The sequence below is a fragment of the Magallana gigas genome, chromosome 7 (assembly GCF_963853765.1).
Source record: "Magallana gigas chromosome 7, xbMagGiga1.1, whole genome shotgun sequence".
Taxonomy (NCBI): domain Eukaryota; kingdom Metazoa; phylum Mollusca; class Bivalvia; order Ostreida; family Ostreidae; genus Magallana; species Magallana gigas.
The window spans coordinates 30,561,623-30,578,031 of record NC_088859.1 but is presented as its reverse complement, the minus strand read 5'-3'; the positions used below and the strand labels follow the sequence as shown (position 1 = coordinate 30,578,031).

At 35.5% G+C, this 16,409-nt stretch overlaps 2 protein-coding genes across 3 annotated transcripts; one reads left to right on the top strand and one right to left on the bottom strand.

Annotated features, from left to right (window-relative positions):
* Positions 1-3,686: 3,686 nt before the first annotated feature.
* LOC105318615 (uncharacterized) lies at positions 3,687-7,019 on the bottom strand. 2 transcript variants are annotated; one of them, XM_011415825.4, is made up of 5 exons: positions 6,877-7,019; positions 5,700-5,855; positions 4,580-4,774; positions 4,358-4,440; positions 3,687-3,822 (listed from the first exon to the last, which is right to left on the bottom strand). In XM_011415825.4, the coding sequence occupies exons 2-5, from the start codon at positions 5,839-5,841 to the stop codon at positions 3,784-3,786; spliced, it is 459 nt and encodes a 152-aa protein (XP_011414127.2). In that variant the 5' UTR covers positions 5,842-5,855; positions 6,877-7,019; the 3' UTR covers positions 3,687-3,783. The 2 variants fall into 2 exon arrangements, with proteins under 2 accessions (XP_011414127.2, XP_011414126.2); XM_011415824.4 differs by having other exon boundaries at positions 5,700-5,852.
* A 1,123-nt stretch (positions 7,020-8,142) lies between these two features.
* LOC136270272 (uncharacterized) lies at positions 8,143-10,733 on the top strand. The gene is made up of 2 exons (XM_066067439.1): positions 8,143-8,207; positions 8,737-10,733. The coding sequence occupies exons 1-2, from the start codon at positions 8,193-8,195 to the stop codon at positions 10,555-10,557; spliced, it is 1,836 nt and encodes a 611-aa protein (XP_065923511.1). The 5' UTR covers positions 8,143-8,192; the 3' UTR covers positions 10,558-10,733.
* Positions 10,734-16,409: the final 5,676 nt, after the last annotated feature.

The window sequence follows — 16,409 nt, the reverse complement described above, 5'->3', positions numbered from 1 at the left end:
AAAAAAACAATGATTGAAAGCATAAAATTTCAGAGCAAGCGTTTAAAATTTAAACACAAATGCAAAATCGTATGCTTAAATCATGCATTTTCACTCCTAAACCCCTTCGTAAAAAAGAATCCCTCGGGCCTGTAAGTATATATACTGCCTTTGTTTGAACAGATTCTTTTTAAAAAAAATCCAAGATTATCGAACAACAATCGCAACAGAACGGTATATATACCCCACAGCTGGTCCCCAGTATTAAATCTGTTCGGACGCGGTGATTTGATTTCCTGACCTATAGTGCGATGTAAGACCAATATTAATAATCAACATTAATAATCAAATACATGGATTAGTATTTTCTCATAATCACACCTTTGAATTGAGACTTTGGATCATGCTGACAAAGTTGTCAGCACCTTTACAAATTCAGGAGCGTAACAAATGGAGGTTTTGTGAAACCTGTGGACGAGAATAGAACCGATGACGTAGAACTCCGGGATTATCACTTCAGAGCTCGGCGGACCGACAATGTTCCATGCAAGTTTTGAAGACAAAGATTGAATAGGACGGATATACAAAGCGTAAAACGGGGTATTTATTATCATGGATGATTTGATCGGTTTTGTGTTGAGGGCTTACAAAATGTAGAAACGGGTAAATTAAAAGTTTTGGAGTTTACCACTTGCTGTGCGATTCATCAACCCAGAGCAGTTTTACCTACGCAAAGGTGTACTCATGATTTATAATACGGCTCATAAATCGGGATGGAAACTCTCACGGAAAGGTGAACAGTGAGAGGGACTTTTGCCTCTGAGAACTTCAAGGGTTCGTTTGATAAGTAAAATACATTTCGGTGCTCTCGAGAATGGAGATGAATTTACACACTCTTCATTTTAATGGTTATTATCTTCTGTGTATTAAATTGACAGTCAATGAACAACGGACGCCGATCTGTGCTTTTCTTCAATATTGATTCAACCAAGTCAGTGCATTTTCTCTGTTTGACTTGCATTGGATTTCACTTTGTCGTAGTGTATATATATACATATACACGGTAATAGAATAAACCTAACACAGACAGTCGGACGATGTCCCTTCAAAAGTATGATTTTGTGGGGGTGTCGGCCACCCAGCTTCCGTACGTCCACGACAGTTTCCCGGCAGGGTCGCGGATCAGCGCCGTCAAATACAACACGATGCGAAGTGTCCAAAGATCTAGGAACACCTTATACAGGGGACCTACGGAACCCAGCAGAAACGAACTCGATCTTCGCCTACCCCAGATACAGTCACACAGACAAGGTGGCAGGAGGAAAAACGGACAGACCACTTCTCGTGGCACGACAAATGTTGAGAGACAGAAAGCCTATTTTCGACTGAAGGGAATTCCCCTTAACCAAGTGTATTCTCTATATCGTGCAAAGACTGACCGTTACGACCACGACCAAAGGTTCCATAACGGGCTCAAAGATACCAACTCGTCTTTAACAAGTCTTTGGAAGGATCCTACGATCCTTCAAAATGAACTTACAAGTTTGGATATGGCGGATACTAATTCATCTCGGACTAGCGAGTACAGTGAATATGTGGCGCTATCGCGAAGGAGTCGTCTGCAAGAGATGGATCGTGAGTCCCCAGTGCCCGGCATATTGCCGGGCAGGAAGTCCAAGGCTCGGAAAAGCCGTAAACTGGGGAACATTGTGTCCTCCAAACGTCTTCAGCAGTTATTGGACAGTGAGGATCCATTAGACCCAGACGCCTTCTATCATCGCTAGAGCAACTTTTACAATTTACTTCTTCCATCAGCAGTTTACTATTTATCAACACATCGGTCAAAGACCGCTAGATTAGCGAGCATGTATCAACACACGTATTTATATATTTAATACCACACCTGTTTTATTTACAAGATTTTAATAAATTTTACCCTTCAAAAATCAGTTTTGAGCATCTTAATGGATTTCGAGGAGAATTTTTTGAAAATGGTATCGACAGGTAATGCTAATGTTCTATTGCCGGATTTTATTTACTTATCTTTCTTTATGGCACTCTAGCAAGGCTTACAATTTGTTCCGATTTGTATAGACTGTCAACGGCCAGACACATTGAGAGATCTTTTAATAATGAAAAACGATAATCGTTTAGCAAACATCGTTTATTCCTTTAAATATGTGTCTGTTGTCGTGCATGGCCGCTTGTATTGTTCATGCAAAGGTGCAAGGTATTTTTATTGTGAAGAAACCTTAACAACAAAACTATCACAGGCAATTAAGCATAGGAACCAAAGAAAACACACACAATAAACTAGCATTAAGAAATTTTATTCAGATTTATATTTAATCAAACATTGGGTTTTGCGTCATGTCTTTAAGCTGCAAGGATTCAATATTAATAAAAATTTATCATTTATTAAATTTTTGGACTTTTCTATCGTGTCAGATATATACACGTGCACAATGCCCATGAATTATCACGTTAAGTATCGAGATCAAACAACCACCCCCTCTCTCTACATGTATTACCTATGTACGATGCTGTACGATTCAATGGATGTATGATATGGTTTTTTAAAAGAAACATACCGGTATATAATTAGACAAACAATATTCGTTGATAAACAAGAATCTTGGCTATTTACATATATTTTAGATAAACATTTACATGTACATATTTATAAAGCTTAGTTATACATATTTCGTTTAGTCATTCAATTTTTCACATACATGTAGAATGTATTTAAGTAAAAAACATTTTTTATATGACAAAATATTTGTATAGCATATGCAAAAACTACGCCAAAGTAGACTTTGGCTCTCCATCGTATTTTCCAACTGGGTCTTATAATAATGCAGAAATTACTCAAGAAATCACTATCTTGCATTCGGCCCAAGTGGTGTTAATGAATTCTATACCTACGCCCTCAAAGGGACGTAAAGATGAGTAAAAGATATATGTGATGCATGAACAAATTTGACAAGTTGTTTTAACAATAAAATGCTTTCTTTGGAGATTCATTCGGGATATGAAGGTAGCGACATTGCGGAAAAAATACATAACCCGCGTTAGTGGGGTTTTCAATGATCGCTACCTTCATAACCCGAATGATTCACCAAAGAAAGCATTTTATTGTTTATATTAACAGCTTTCTTTTAGCTAATTGATGAATTGATTATGAAAAGTAAGTCAAATTCACTAAATAACTGTTAATGTACTTAAGTACGTTAGCTAAAAGAAACAGCCAAATTGTCTCCTGTGAGACTTTGAGTCTGACATCGTCATGATTATTTCGTGCAGTCCGTGATTTTTCCTAGGTCTCTGTAGGTGTGGACCAATTGATAAACAGGGCGTGTCGATATCTGTCCTGTCATTTTCTTATCAGTTTCAGCCGCTGTAGATTTGGACAAATCGATAAACAGGGCGTGTAGATTTCAGTCTGGCTGTTTCTATAGAGCTATGAATTAAAAGTTTCCGAAAGAAGGAGTAGAGGGAATAATACTTGGTAGATGTAAATATACGTGGTTAAAGCTCTGAATATATACAATTTATATCCTCTCCCGGAATATTTACAGATTACATACATTTTATGTTATTCGGCGGTTTTCGTCATGGATGTAAACAATGTGATCCGATTATGTACGAGACATCCGACTGTTATGACCCAATAACGCAACAGAAGCAATTTTGAGCCTTCGATATAATGTGGGTCTTCTCCTTTTCTTTTTTTTTTTTTACTTGGAATGGCAAGGAAGAATACTGTACGTAACATTTATGGCAGGTGAACTGACGTCATCTTTGTTAGACGGAATGTAAAATCTTCTGCATCATAGCGAAATCCTAAAATCAAGCAAGAAACATATGAATTGCTTTGTAATTATATGTACATAATTTAACATCGAATTTTAATAATTTACAATTGACTGACACAATTTTATCACTTAAATAATTGGGATTTTGTTTTGATCAAAAGAAATTCTGTACGGAGCGCCATATAAATTGTAGATTACCAAGCCTATAACCTATATATACTGATCATACATAATTATATCATTATACAATATAAAGTCATTGTGTCCCGGATAGAACAATTTGAAACTTCCGCCGTCTAATGATATAAAGTTGTAAAAAAAAAATGACTGCAGAGCTAGAAATGAGTAGATTTTACTTTGGTAACTGCATTCGCAGTTGCGCAAACTTTTACACCAGAGTGATATAGAAATACAATAAATTTTTGATTGTCGAGAATTGTTTTAATGCTGATCCTATCTCTCAAAAGAAATTCAGATTTTTGAGTGCTTATACTATGCAAATTACGATGATTTTTTATTTCAGCATAAATTCTTTTCCCACGTAAATGAATACCGTGTCCTACCTGTGGCACAGTGAACAGCAACGATTGCGCAATGTAATACTGACGATGTTCTTTATCATGTTTCCACAGATGAACAACATTACCTGGGAAAAAAAAAGTTAATCTGGGCATTTCAAAGGTCATAAATTGTCTGCATTCTTTGTATCTGTATTCTGTTTCACAATAAGTAAGCTGTATGTATTTGGTACAGTGTATACACATGTACTTGTTTATTTTATATACCTGAAACTGTTTTATCATAGTTTCCATGGGGGTCTCCAATAAAAAAGTCTCCTTGAGAGGTAGTGACCTGTTCATACCTATGAATGTTCAGAAACAAGTCGTGCATGACGGGACAGAAAATGGCTGTTCCGCTGTCTTTCCAGTCCGTTGTAGAGTACACACCGCTGTTCCGACCGATAGGAATCAGCCGTTTCCCTGTAATACATAGGTCGTGGTCTGTTTAAATCATAATCAATCAATCAATCGTAAATGTGTTAATTATTTGACAAAGAAAGTATGTAATAAAAAAAATGTGAAAAAACACATTGTGGTTTATTAATATAAGTTAAACCAACGAAAGTCCAAAAATACATTCTCTCTTTGCTCTTGGTACCTCGATTTTCGTTGATTTCGTGGGTACATCTCATCCTTTATTCTGCCCCCCCCCCCCCTGCCGGAACCCACAGGTTTTCTATCCGTTATCTGCTTTCATTGTTGAAAGCAGTGTAGCGGATAGAAAACCCGTGGGTTCCGAATATAGTCGTCCCATTTATGATTATAACGGTTCAAAACGTTAACACGCAAAATTTGCCCCCCTCGAATTTATTTTTGAATGGTTTCACAACGATCCCTTGTAAGAATATGCCAATTCTGCCCAAAGCGTTAGGCCGTCATGTTAATAAGTTTGAATTTAGAAGATGTGGTCTGGACCCCTTTCACCCCCATACAACGCCCAAGATTAGGGCATGCAAGAAAAGATTTAAAATTTATAAAACTCTTCTTTCTTCGTGTGAAAAATACCATTGAATAGCCACGACCCTCGTTAATGTCACATCGAGGTAAAATACATGTATATAATATGACATAGGAAATCCAGTCATTATCCAGTAAGGTTGTGATTAATACCGTGCAATTGACTGAATATTCAGTGCTTATATTAGATGTAGTCTCAAAGTTGCAAGAAGAAAATGTATGTTTTTGGTAGTAAAAAATAATGCAACAAATTAAGGAGAGAGAGAGAGAGAGAGAGAGAGAGAGAGAGAGAATATTCATGGGCATCAAAATAATTTATCTTTCATGCCCGATTTTTAAAAAAAAGCTTTAAATCAATAAACGTATATACCTATTTGCATATACTCACTGTACAGAGGGGCTGCCTCGGGGGGCGCCTCCGTGTAACCATCATCTACCCTCCGCCGCTTCAGGGGATGGGCGGACTCAGAATCCATGCCAGAGCACTGTGTGTTGTTATTATCGAAAATGTTGACAGAATCGTCATCCATTGTCCCCTCCTCTGCTTAAAAAAAGAGGGGATATTTTATAAGGGCTCACATGGCGTTACAAATTTTATAACAAGGGCAACATTGCTCACCTGAGCAACAATAGCCGTAACTCTCATCAGATCAGAATTACAGTATAATAATCAAAACACCTTGACAATTAGGTGCAGTAGATTTTGTCAAAAAGTTTAACACCCACCCACCCCTTAAGGCTCCACTTTTCTCTAGGGAATCATGGTTTGATAGAACTTTAATCTGTACAACCTGTTCTTTCACACAAATTTCTGCTTTTTGGACGAAATGCTTTTTCTCTATATCTCCCTATGTAAAAAGTTCACATCCCCTCTAAATGTGGCCCCATACTCCGGGTATCATGATTTGAACAAACTTTAACCTACGCTTTTTGAGGTTGTAAATAATCTCCCCTTTAAAGAGGGCGTGACCCTTCATTTGAACAAACTTGAACGCCCTTCACCCATTGATGCTTTGTTTCAAATTTGGTTGAAATCGGCTAAGTGGCTCTGCAGAAGAAGATGAAAATGTGAAAAGTTTACGAAAATGCCAACGTCGACGACAGACAACGGACAAATCTTGATCAGAAAAGCTCTCCAAAGCCTTAGGCTCAGGTGAGCTAAAACAGTCAAAAGAGACATATTTTGTTAAAGTAGATGAGTGATCAAGTCTAAAAACTGCATCTTTTATATTTTCCTCGTAAAAAAAACAAGACTTTATCTGGAGTGTACGGTAGGTAGTCCCTAATGGGGCGCCATACTATTTTAAATTAATACTGAAATATACTTTTGGCTAGTACTTTCCGAAGTTAGACTCACTTATCTTTTACCTTGCACAAATCAGACAGAACTATGTGCTCAAAACTATTCTTGACTTTGAAAATTTCATGTAATGAAAAAAGATTTGTCTTCATAATTTGGCGCCAATATCGATAAAAATCTGCCTGGATCATGTCTTAATTTCCACCTTATTACATGTTGCGTACCAGCTGTTCAGTAGACTTGGCTTAATGTTAAGACAACTTACCTATGCGAAAAGCAAAACAAGCGTAGCAGGAAGTCCTAATGTTCAACACTGTTCAAATTTTGTCATCGCTTTGGTTATCACAAATTCCTCTGGACACTGACCTAATTCTTGTTGTTTGTAGTTTGTATTCACTATTCACCTTAATTACATTAGCATATGTTACACCTGTATTGGGAACATTTATGGTAGTCAGAGATAATATTCAGATAGTAATCCTTCGACACAGAAAGTTGAACAAAAAGACTTATATACACCTTTGTTTACGTATGGAAAACTATACGGGTCATCTTTTTGGTTAATGTTTGCAATGTTTTTAAAATGTTTAATGAATTAAGAGCACTTTTATTGCCGTATAATAAATATATATCAGCAATGGATATTGAGGGTTTAGAATTTAACGATAGTAGGATGACATGGGTCCGAAAGAGACACGAATCAAAAAAGTGAGAGAAAGGATCGAAGCAGACACGCGTAGCATTTATATACATATGGCGCGCCAAATTCACAAAAATGAGCTAATCATTGTTTCACAGTCAATAAACTAAGTTTAACGGTTGTAAACTATAGATTACGGACAAAAAACTATAGTTAACGAATTTAATCTATAGTATTTTACATCTGTAAACCATAGTTGACGCGATCATCTATATGTTTGAGAAGTGTAAATCTGTAATTAACACTGAAAACAACCATTTGCAATAGCAAAACATAGTTTATCTTATAAATATAGTTTCACGATTGTGAAACTATGATGAACAACTCTTAATTAACTTTAGTTAATGAATGTAAATTATATTTTACAGATGTGAATCTACATTGATCAGCAAAATCTATTGTTAACGTTATTTGCAGAGGGATAAACTTAGATTATCATTCGTACACAGTATATAATTTACAATCGTTAAATATAGTTTTACAGATGAAAACTTTAGTTAACGAATCGTTAACTATAGTTTGAGGTTCGTAAACTATAGTTAATTTATCAAATGTGAAACATTGTTTAGCTCATTTTTGTGAGTTTTGCGTGTCATATCTATACCCCCACCCCTCCCTCACCATTTTTGTAAACCATTCTATAGCAAACTGGTACTTTTTGGAACATTAAAAGCTCACATGTCATATAAACTTGCATACAGTTTGCAGTATAGTTTGTTGTATACTAGTATGGTTGAAGGTCCTATAGTCGTGCGTGCCCTGTAGTCGTGCGCCATCTTGTTTGTTGTCGTATTTGGTCACGTGCCAAAATATTACGTCATAAACGTCTGATTTTGAAAGGTTGATATCAAGTGCGTATAAACAGAAACGAAGAGTTAAATATGCGGAATAAACAGGTAGGAAATTATAGAAACATATATTTTATGTATAATATCCGCCATTTTGTTAATACCAAATTTACTATTTATAAAAATGCATGTTTACCGGGTTGAAGCTTACATTCCAGACATGAAAGGCACATGGCTAATTAGCATATCTAAATGTAGAGGTCACAATGTGTATCGATTGTTTCTACAGGCCAAACATTTTAATTGTTGGGTTATGAAAATGTTCATATTCCTTACATTTTTTTGTAGACGTAATTATAACGCAGGAATAAATTCAATTGAGAAAGGGGCTAAAAACAATAGTTTTAACTGAGGGAAAAACACTTTTATACCTTTAATTTGAATTTAAAAATATTTGAATTTTTATTTACTATACAAAAAAAATTATTTGAATGAATTTACATTTTAATCAGGAAATATTTGTCCAGTTTAAATCTAAAAGAAATGTTCAATATTCTATTCATTAAATAAAATAATTCCTTTGTATTAAGAAGAAAAATGAAAAAGTCAAATTAAAGATCCCTTTTCATATTTTTAGACCCCAAAGAAAAAACCCAAAAGTAAATTCAGACAGTACAGTCCAACTCGACTCATAAATGCATATCTAGCTGTCAAAGAAAAGGGGACAAGTGTTCGCAAAGCTGCAATGCAGTATAATGTTCCAACCCAAACTCTTCGCGACCGGGTCAAAGGGAAGGTAGACCTGGAGAAGGTAACTATGGGGCCAGCACCATTGCTTGGACAAGAAGAGGAGGCTATGCTTGTTTCGCATTTGAAAGCAATGGCCTCATTTGGTTATGGGTATACCCGAAAAGAGGTGACCAATATGGCATCTGACTATGCCATTCAGCTACGCAAGAGAACCAAGCAGCAGAAACCTCTCACATTAAAATGGTTTAGAGGGTTCATGAAGCGTTGGCCAGATCTGAAGGTTGTTAAGCCACGGGCATTGGAGTATCAACGCGTAAAATCATCAAATCCAGGAAATGTACAACGATACTTTGTTGAACTATCGTCGATTCTCACAAAGTACAACTTATTTGATAAGCCCCATAGAATTTTTAATGTGGACGAGAAGGGGATCACACTCAACCATGTACCTCCTCATGTAGTATCCGGCACTGGAGACGCGCCACAAGCTGTAACAACAGGAAAGTCCTCTACGGTTACCATACTGGGATGTGGTAGTGCCTCTGGGATTGCCATTCCACCATATTTTGTCTTTCCTGGCATGCGGATGAGGTCCGAGTTGATGGAAGGCTCAACACCTGGAGCAGCTGGTGATGTCACAGAGAGTGGATGGTCAAACTCTGTTATATTTCTTCAGTATTTACAGAGCCACTTTGTTCATTATGTTCCTGGTGGACTCGATGAACCAGTTCTGCTGCTATTAGATGGGCATAGGTCTCACGTTTCAGTTGCAGCTGTTGAATGGGCAAAGGAACACAATATCGTGTTGCATGTTTTGCCAGCGCACACTAGTCATATTCTTCAGCCCATGGATGTTGGTTGCTATGGCCCTTTACAGAAAATTTATAACAATTTGTGCCACCAAAAGATGAGAGCAACATCAACAGTAATCACCAAACAGGATATTTGTGCCCTAGCATGCCAGGCATACAGCAAAGCTTTATCAGCTCAAAATCTTCAGTCTGCCTTCCGCAAGTGTGGAATTTATCCTTTTAATGCTGATGTGGTCCCAGCAGAAGCTCTTGCCCCTTCTTCGGTATTGACTCAAAGGAACGAGGAAGAAGACAAGAGCGACTCTGATTTGGATGCAGATGAAAACAACAACAGTCAGGATTTTTTTGCAGAGCGAACTAGAGAGCTTGTTCGTATAAAATCCGAGGGATTAAAGGCCAAAAAAGAACGCAAAACCTTGAGCAAGATTACATCAGGCAGAGCAATTACTGAGCCGGAGGTATCAGCAAAAATTATGGAGCATGTTTCAGCAGCAGCAGCCCCAAAACAGAGAAAAAACATAAAAAATCAGACACTCCCTACCACCTCTACGAAGAATGGTAAAAGTCCAAAGTGTGGAAACAAGAAGAGGAAAACATCTCCTCAAACAAAAGGTCATTCACAGGAACCTGGACCCTCCAATGTGCAGCCAATTGACAACACGTCTTCAAGGCAATACTTCCTATCCGAAGACTCTGAGGACGTCTCTATTTCTGAGGAAGAATTGTGTTGTATCTGTAAAATGTTCACCCCACATGCTGTTCGAAATAGCACATCCCTTATTTTTGTAAAGTGGGTACAGTGTGACAAATGTAGACATTGGGTGCACTTAAATTACTGCACTGACATCAGAGTAGTCCGGATAGGGGATCACTATCTATGCCCTCACTGTAAATAGAGTAGAATTTGAGTTTCAAATTTGTGTATACCTTGATCTTGATAAATTAATGTGATTCTTAAGATAGTATCAAATATCTGTTATCCTGAAATACAAATTAACCTGTATATGACTGTATCATAAGTTGGGAAATGATGAAATTCACCAAGATTATGAAACATAATTTATTTAACTTATTGTTAACTTTTCATAGCATTTGTTAGAATATGTTGATATTTAAGAATATATTTGATATGTTATTTGTGACATCAAAATGAAAAAGTTACCAACTACACAAAATTTACTTTTCTTGGCCTCATTTTTTGCTTACATATCCGGGTGCACGACTACTGGTTCCAAACAAAGATGGCCGCGATAATTCCTCGCTTCGTTTCGGCCTCGATAATAAGCTGTTTAAAGCACTTTAATGTATTTTAGATACACAGAAAATCAGAATACAGTTCAGTAAGTTTAATTATCTTGACAAATAATCCTTAATTTAATTTAACCGCCCAATAAATCAGATTATTTCTTAAGCGCACGACTACTGGGCACACGAGGATACTATATTCGCAATTGATGTCAAAACTATATTCATTATTTTTCTACAGTACTTCTAAGAAATTGGCAGAGGAGTGCAAAAAAAAAATCATGTAAAATTTACTTATATATAACATGTTTATATATTCACAATGCATGACAATTTGATATTATTAATATATAAAAGAGCATTTTTTCCTTTTATTCAATCTGTGCTCTTTGATTTTAGCGATTTATTTCTGTTCTTTTGTGCAGTTTCTATAAATTCATTCTTTATTTGCACAAGACATACAGACCCTGAAACGTGCTACTACACCTCTAAAACGAACCGTACCGTTCCGTGCAAGAAACGAACCGTACCGTTCACAAAACGAAACGTACCGTTCACAAAGCGTACCGTACCGTTCACAAAACGAACCGTACCGTTCACAAAGCGAACCGTACCGTGCAAAAAGCGTGCAAGATAATTTATGCAAGACCCGCCTCCAGACGGACAAAAAAGCGTACCGTACCGTGCAATAAGCGTGCAACTTCCATATACGGCTTATTGACCTAATGTCTTTTGATGAATACGGACGGAGATTATCGCTGACCAGATAAGTTCAATATTTTGCTAGATTATTTATACGGGATTAGATAACACATACTAAGATTTAAAACTGTTACATGTATTCTTATTAAAACAGTCACAAAAATATTTCCTTTCTTATACCGTAACCATTTCTTTGTTTTTCGACAAAACTTGCATCGCCGATTTCTTAAACATTGTAAACTATTAACGTTCACACAATTCGTGGTTAAACTGTTTTGATTATTTTTATGAAATGTTTGAAACAGTGGGTACATACTGGACTTTACATAGCTTTAAGTGATTCTCGGGAGAGAGAGAGAGAGAGAGAGAGAGAGAGAGAGAGAGAGAGAGAGAGAGAGAGAGAGAGAGAGAGAGAGAGAGATCTCGTTACCCGAAACGTCAGAAAAGTAGCGTTTGTTTAGAAATATATATATACACTATGGCTAAACAAGGTTGAAATATATCTATATATAATTTTATATCCTTTTTAAATTAAAAAAAAATGTCGACTTAAGTTACGCAGACCCAGAAAATGTAAATGACAACCACATATTACCGGTGACTCGAGTGATTTGTTCTTGAGCTATTTATGTACCAATGAATAAACAAAAAATCACTCATACATGTATGATGAATTGTAAATAAATACATGTACAAAATCTTAATGCATTAAATGCAAGCATTGAACGGAAAAAAAGTACACGCATTCCACAAAATAACTTTCAACTTTATTTCCCGCATAGCTGGTAATGGCGTCGTGATTTCACATGAACAAGAATCACTCGTGCGAAACACGTGTACAGAAGCTGATCTTTGGTTCTATACACAACAGGTGTTATTGTCTTTCTTTGGTTTTTAGCAGTTCTTGTACTTTACAACTAACTCTATATATTTGCAATTGGACGCTTAAATAGGTGTACACGAGATGCCGGTATTCACACCTTTCCACGGGCACCTGTTAGGTCACTCATCACAATCTGTTGTGTGTATAGTCTGAATATATCTTACTTCTACTTTGTTAGTTTCGTGGCTTTTCTTAATCTCTAAAAAATAAAAGAACTGTCTGTAGATATACACACTAACAACTACACGTAAGACTATCGGCGCGTGGATCCGTGGAACAATTCAGCGACTCTATACATGCGGGATTTTCACAAATTAACTTGCGATAAAAATATCATTTACCGGGTACATTAATGTACCAAAAAAAAAAAATGATTAATCAAATCATAAATAGTTGAATGAGATAACAAGTACGTGTAAGCACAAACACAGCTCTTTTAAAATTTATTTTCAATCTTATATGTGTGATGTGAAATAGCGTCGAAATTTTAACCGTCGAGATCAATCTATATGTACCATCGTCCGCTGTACAAACTTTTAGTCATTGTCACAGTGTTGAAATCGTTGTGAAAACCATGAGTCTAAAATAAATGAATTCAATTCATACAAATAAAACTTGTGTGTTGATTATAATACTTAAATTAAAGTTTTATCACTGAACTTTAATTTATTATTTAAAATTTCGCTTTAGGTTTCTATAGTTGGTCGTTTGAGCGGGATTTTATCTCAGGACTCCACGTGCTTCGCCTGTCAATCAGTTTAAGTATAACAGTACAGATCGCGCCGCGTGCTACTTGGCTCCTCCTATATGGCTAGAAGAAAATTATCGAATGAAACGTTTTTGTTTTATGTTTTCTTATATCCCTATTGAAACGAGTGTTCCTATTTTAAATTATTCAACAATAATTTCTCTCCGATTTCATGATTATAATTCATGTACTGGCGATCAGAGTAGTTTTCCCTCGCTGTCGTATTATTATTGTTACTAGATAAATTCTTATATATTTATCACTTTTAACATTCATTTGTTGATTACCGGGTATTTTTTCGTGTCCTGTTTACAACAGGTATGTGTGTAAAAAGGTAAATAAAATATAAACAGGTTAGTCAGCAGTTGTAAAACGTCAGCTAAATCGCATGCATACACTGAAGAGCGGACACTTGTTCAACAGAATGATAAATATCGCCATTATATAAATTAGAGTTATTGAATTGTTGTGTATATCCAGTTGTGTACATATCGTATGAAATATGTTACATGAACATGTATTAATAGTTTAACGGAAAAACAAAAACTGATAGTCGAATTTTGACTATACACGCGATCTTAGTTCAGATAAGAGAGGCGATGACGGGTTAGATGTAGGTATGATCTATGTATACAAACAAGTGCAGAAAATCATAGAATTAATATTTAAATGAATAAAAATTCGTGTCAAAAAACTATATAACAGTTGATTTCAAGATTTCTTATCTATCCATTAATTTTACATCGTCTATTCACTAAGGCGATCGGCGATCGGCAATAGTACTACAGTAGTACGCAATAAAGAATGATCATACGAATTATGAATAATAAAAACTAGCCGAGAATCAAGACAACGATAAAGGAAACTAAACAAAAAAAATATCGGAATAAAGTCGGGGCAATTTGTTATAGCCATTTTAAATGGATTAGAAGTATTTAATGGACTTTCAACTCAAGAACATGTATAGAAATTAAAACTCGAGATGCTTTGTAAAATTATCGACAGCTCGCTGAATTAACAAAAATATAGCGGATTGAAGTCAAACAGTTCTTTTAATCTATCTGAATGATTACATTAATCTAAATTAAATACTAATAATAACAGACTGATCAAAATTAAAATTACCCCCACTTCCCAGTTGTCACTGAGTACACGGTTCATGCAACGTATCAAAAACGGGGAAACGGATCGGATGGACGTTCTGATTTTAAATAGATCGATTGAAATTCTTTTGTAATATATCATATAAAAAAAGAAAAATTCTTGTCATATTTACCACCTTGCTGAAGTAGATCGGGCAAAAACTAAACAAAATTATATGGAGAAAAATCAAAGCGTTCAGGCCACGCCTACCTCATTAATAAAGCGCGCAAACCGTTCACAAAGCGTGCAGCTATTTTTAGCAAAGCGTACCGTGCAAGAAGCGAACCGTTCCGTTCACAAAGCGTACCGTACCGTTCACAAAGCGAACCGTACCGTTCACAAAACGAACCGTACCGTTCACAAAACGAACCGTACCGTTCATAAAGCGTAACGAACCGAACCGTGCAACCGGTGTAGTAGCACGTTTCAGGGTCTGTACATCTTATGGCATTGTTACATATAATTAATAGCAATATTGAAATAATGGTATAGTACATGTACATGTAAAGTACATTGACAATGTAGTTGATAATTACTAGTAAATAAATAATAATTGTATAAAGTTGTATACAGAAGGTTTTTTCCAATATTTCACTCGGATTTCTCTATACTGTTGATGGTTTGTTCCCGTTTTGCACACATTTGAAAATTAATTTTTTTGAAGATTTTTTTTGAAGATTTTGAAAATACAATTGTATCTATATTCTTCATGTTTCATCGTAAAGGCGCTGATAAAACACAGGCGCTGATAAAACACAGGTAAAAATCCAGGTAAAATCTTTGACTGAAAGCAGACTATAATTGCTATCACAACACAATTCACACCTATTGTTCTATACCCAATTATCAAATGTGTGCAAAACGGGAACACACCCTGTTGATACATCAAAACAAAATGGAATTCATCTTCAATATCAGAACAAGATTTGCATAAGCGGCTTTCCTTTGGTACATTTGTGTGTCGTCCACTTTCAATTGCAAGTCTATGAGATGACAATATAATTCTTGCAATTTGTTTCTTTTATGTAGAAGGTATTGAATTTGTTAAATAATATTGTAATGTAAACTGATCAATAATATGCTTGTAAAAATAACATCGAGATGAGAAATTAATCTGTTCTTCAAGTTGTTGAATAAAGTGATCAACGATTCTTTGCTCAGTAATGAGTAATTATGAGTTGTAGGAAAATAGGTTGCACAATGTATATGTTCCTGCTCATACCATATATGTCCTAGACCTATTTCAAAAAGTTTATTTTCAATTACACTAACCCAATTTTCAGCAGGTGCCAAAGACGATTCACATTCATTATACAGCATTTCGTAACAGGACTGCAAAATACAATTCTGACTTTGTAACAATTTGAACCAAAATTTGAATATTCTAACCATTTTTAGTTTTCATAAATAGCCTCCCAGTTTCAAAATATACAATTACAGTGTTTGTATTCTTCTTCACACTTAACACAGATTTAATATATTCTAAATGTATACTTTTTAAGAATGAGTGTCATAAAAAATTGTTACTGTTTCCAACACCAGGCATTTACCTTTGCCTTATATAGTATATCGGAGATGACAATATGATGTTCTGATGTATCATGCATGCTTGCAGTTGGCGTATTTCACACCTTATATCGAATATCATTCATCTTTAATAATGTGGTAACTTGAGATGAAGTCACACGAATCATTTGACAATTTAATAATCTCTTTCTGGAAATCTTTTGTGGGGAATATGTATGTCGTCGTACTTTCTTATGAAAGTTCAGAATTGTGAAATCGTTACAATAAACATTTTTTTTCCTGGAATTTTTTTTTTTAATGTTTTCTGTGGTGGTTCATACGGGTTTAATGGTCGTTGACATTTAAAATACAAAAAAAAAATATGACCCATGTCAGCACGTTTTTATATTTTTTCTGCACTGATGATCGCTAAATGCGTACATACGTATACATTCTTAGATTATATATAAACAGCCAAACAAACAAACCATTAAATTGATTTAATAGTCTTAAAAAGCACA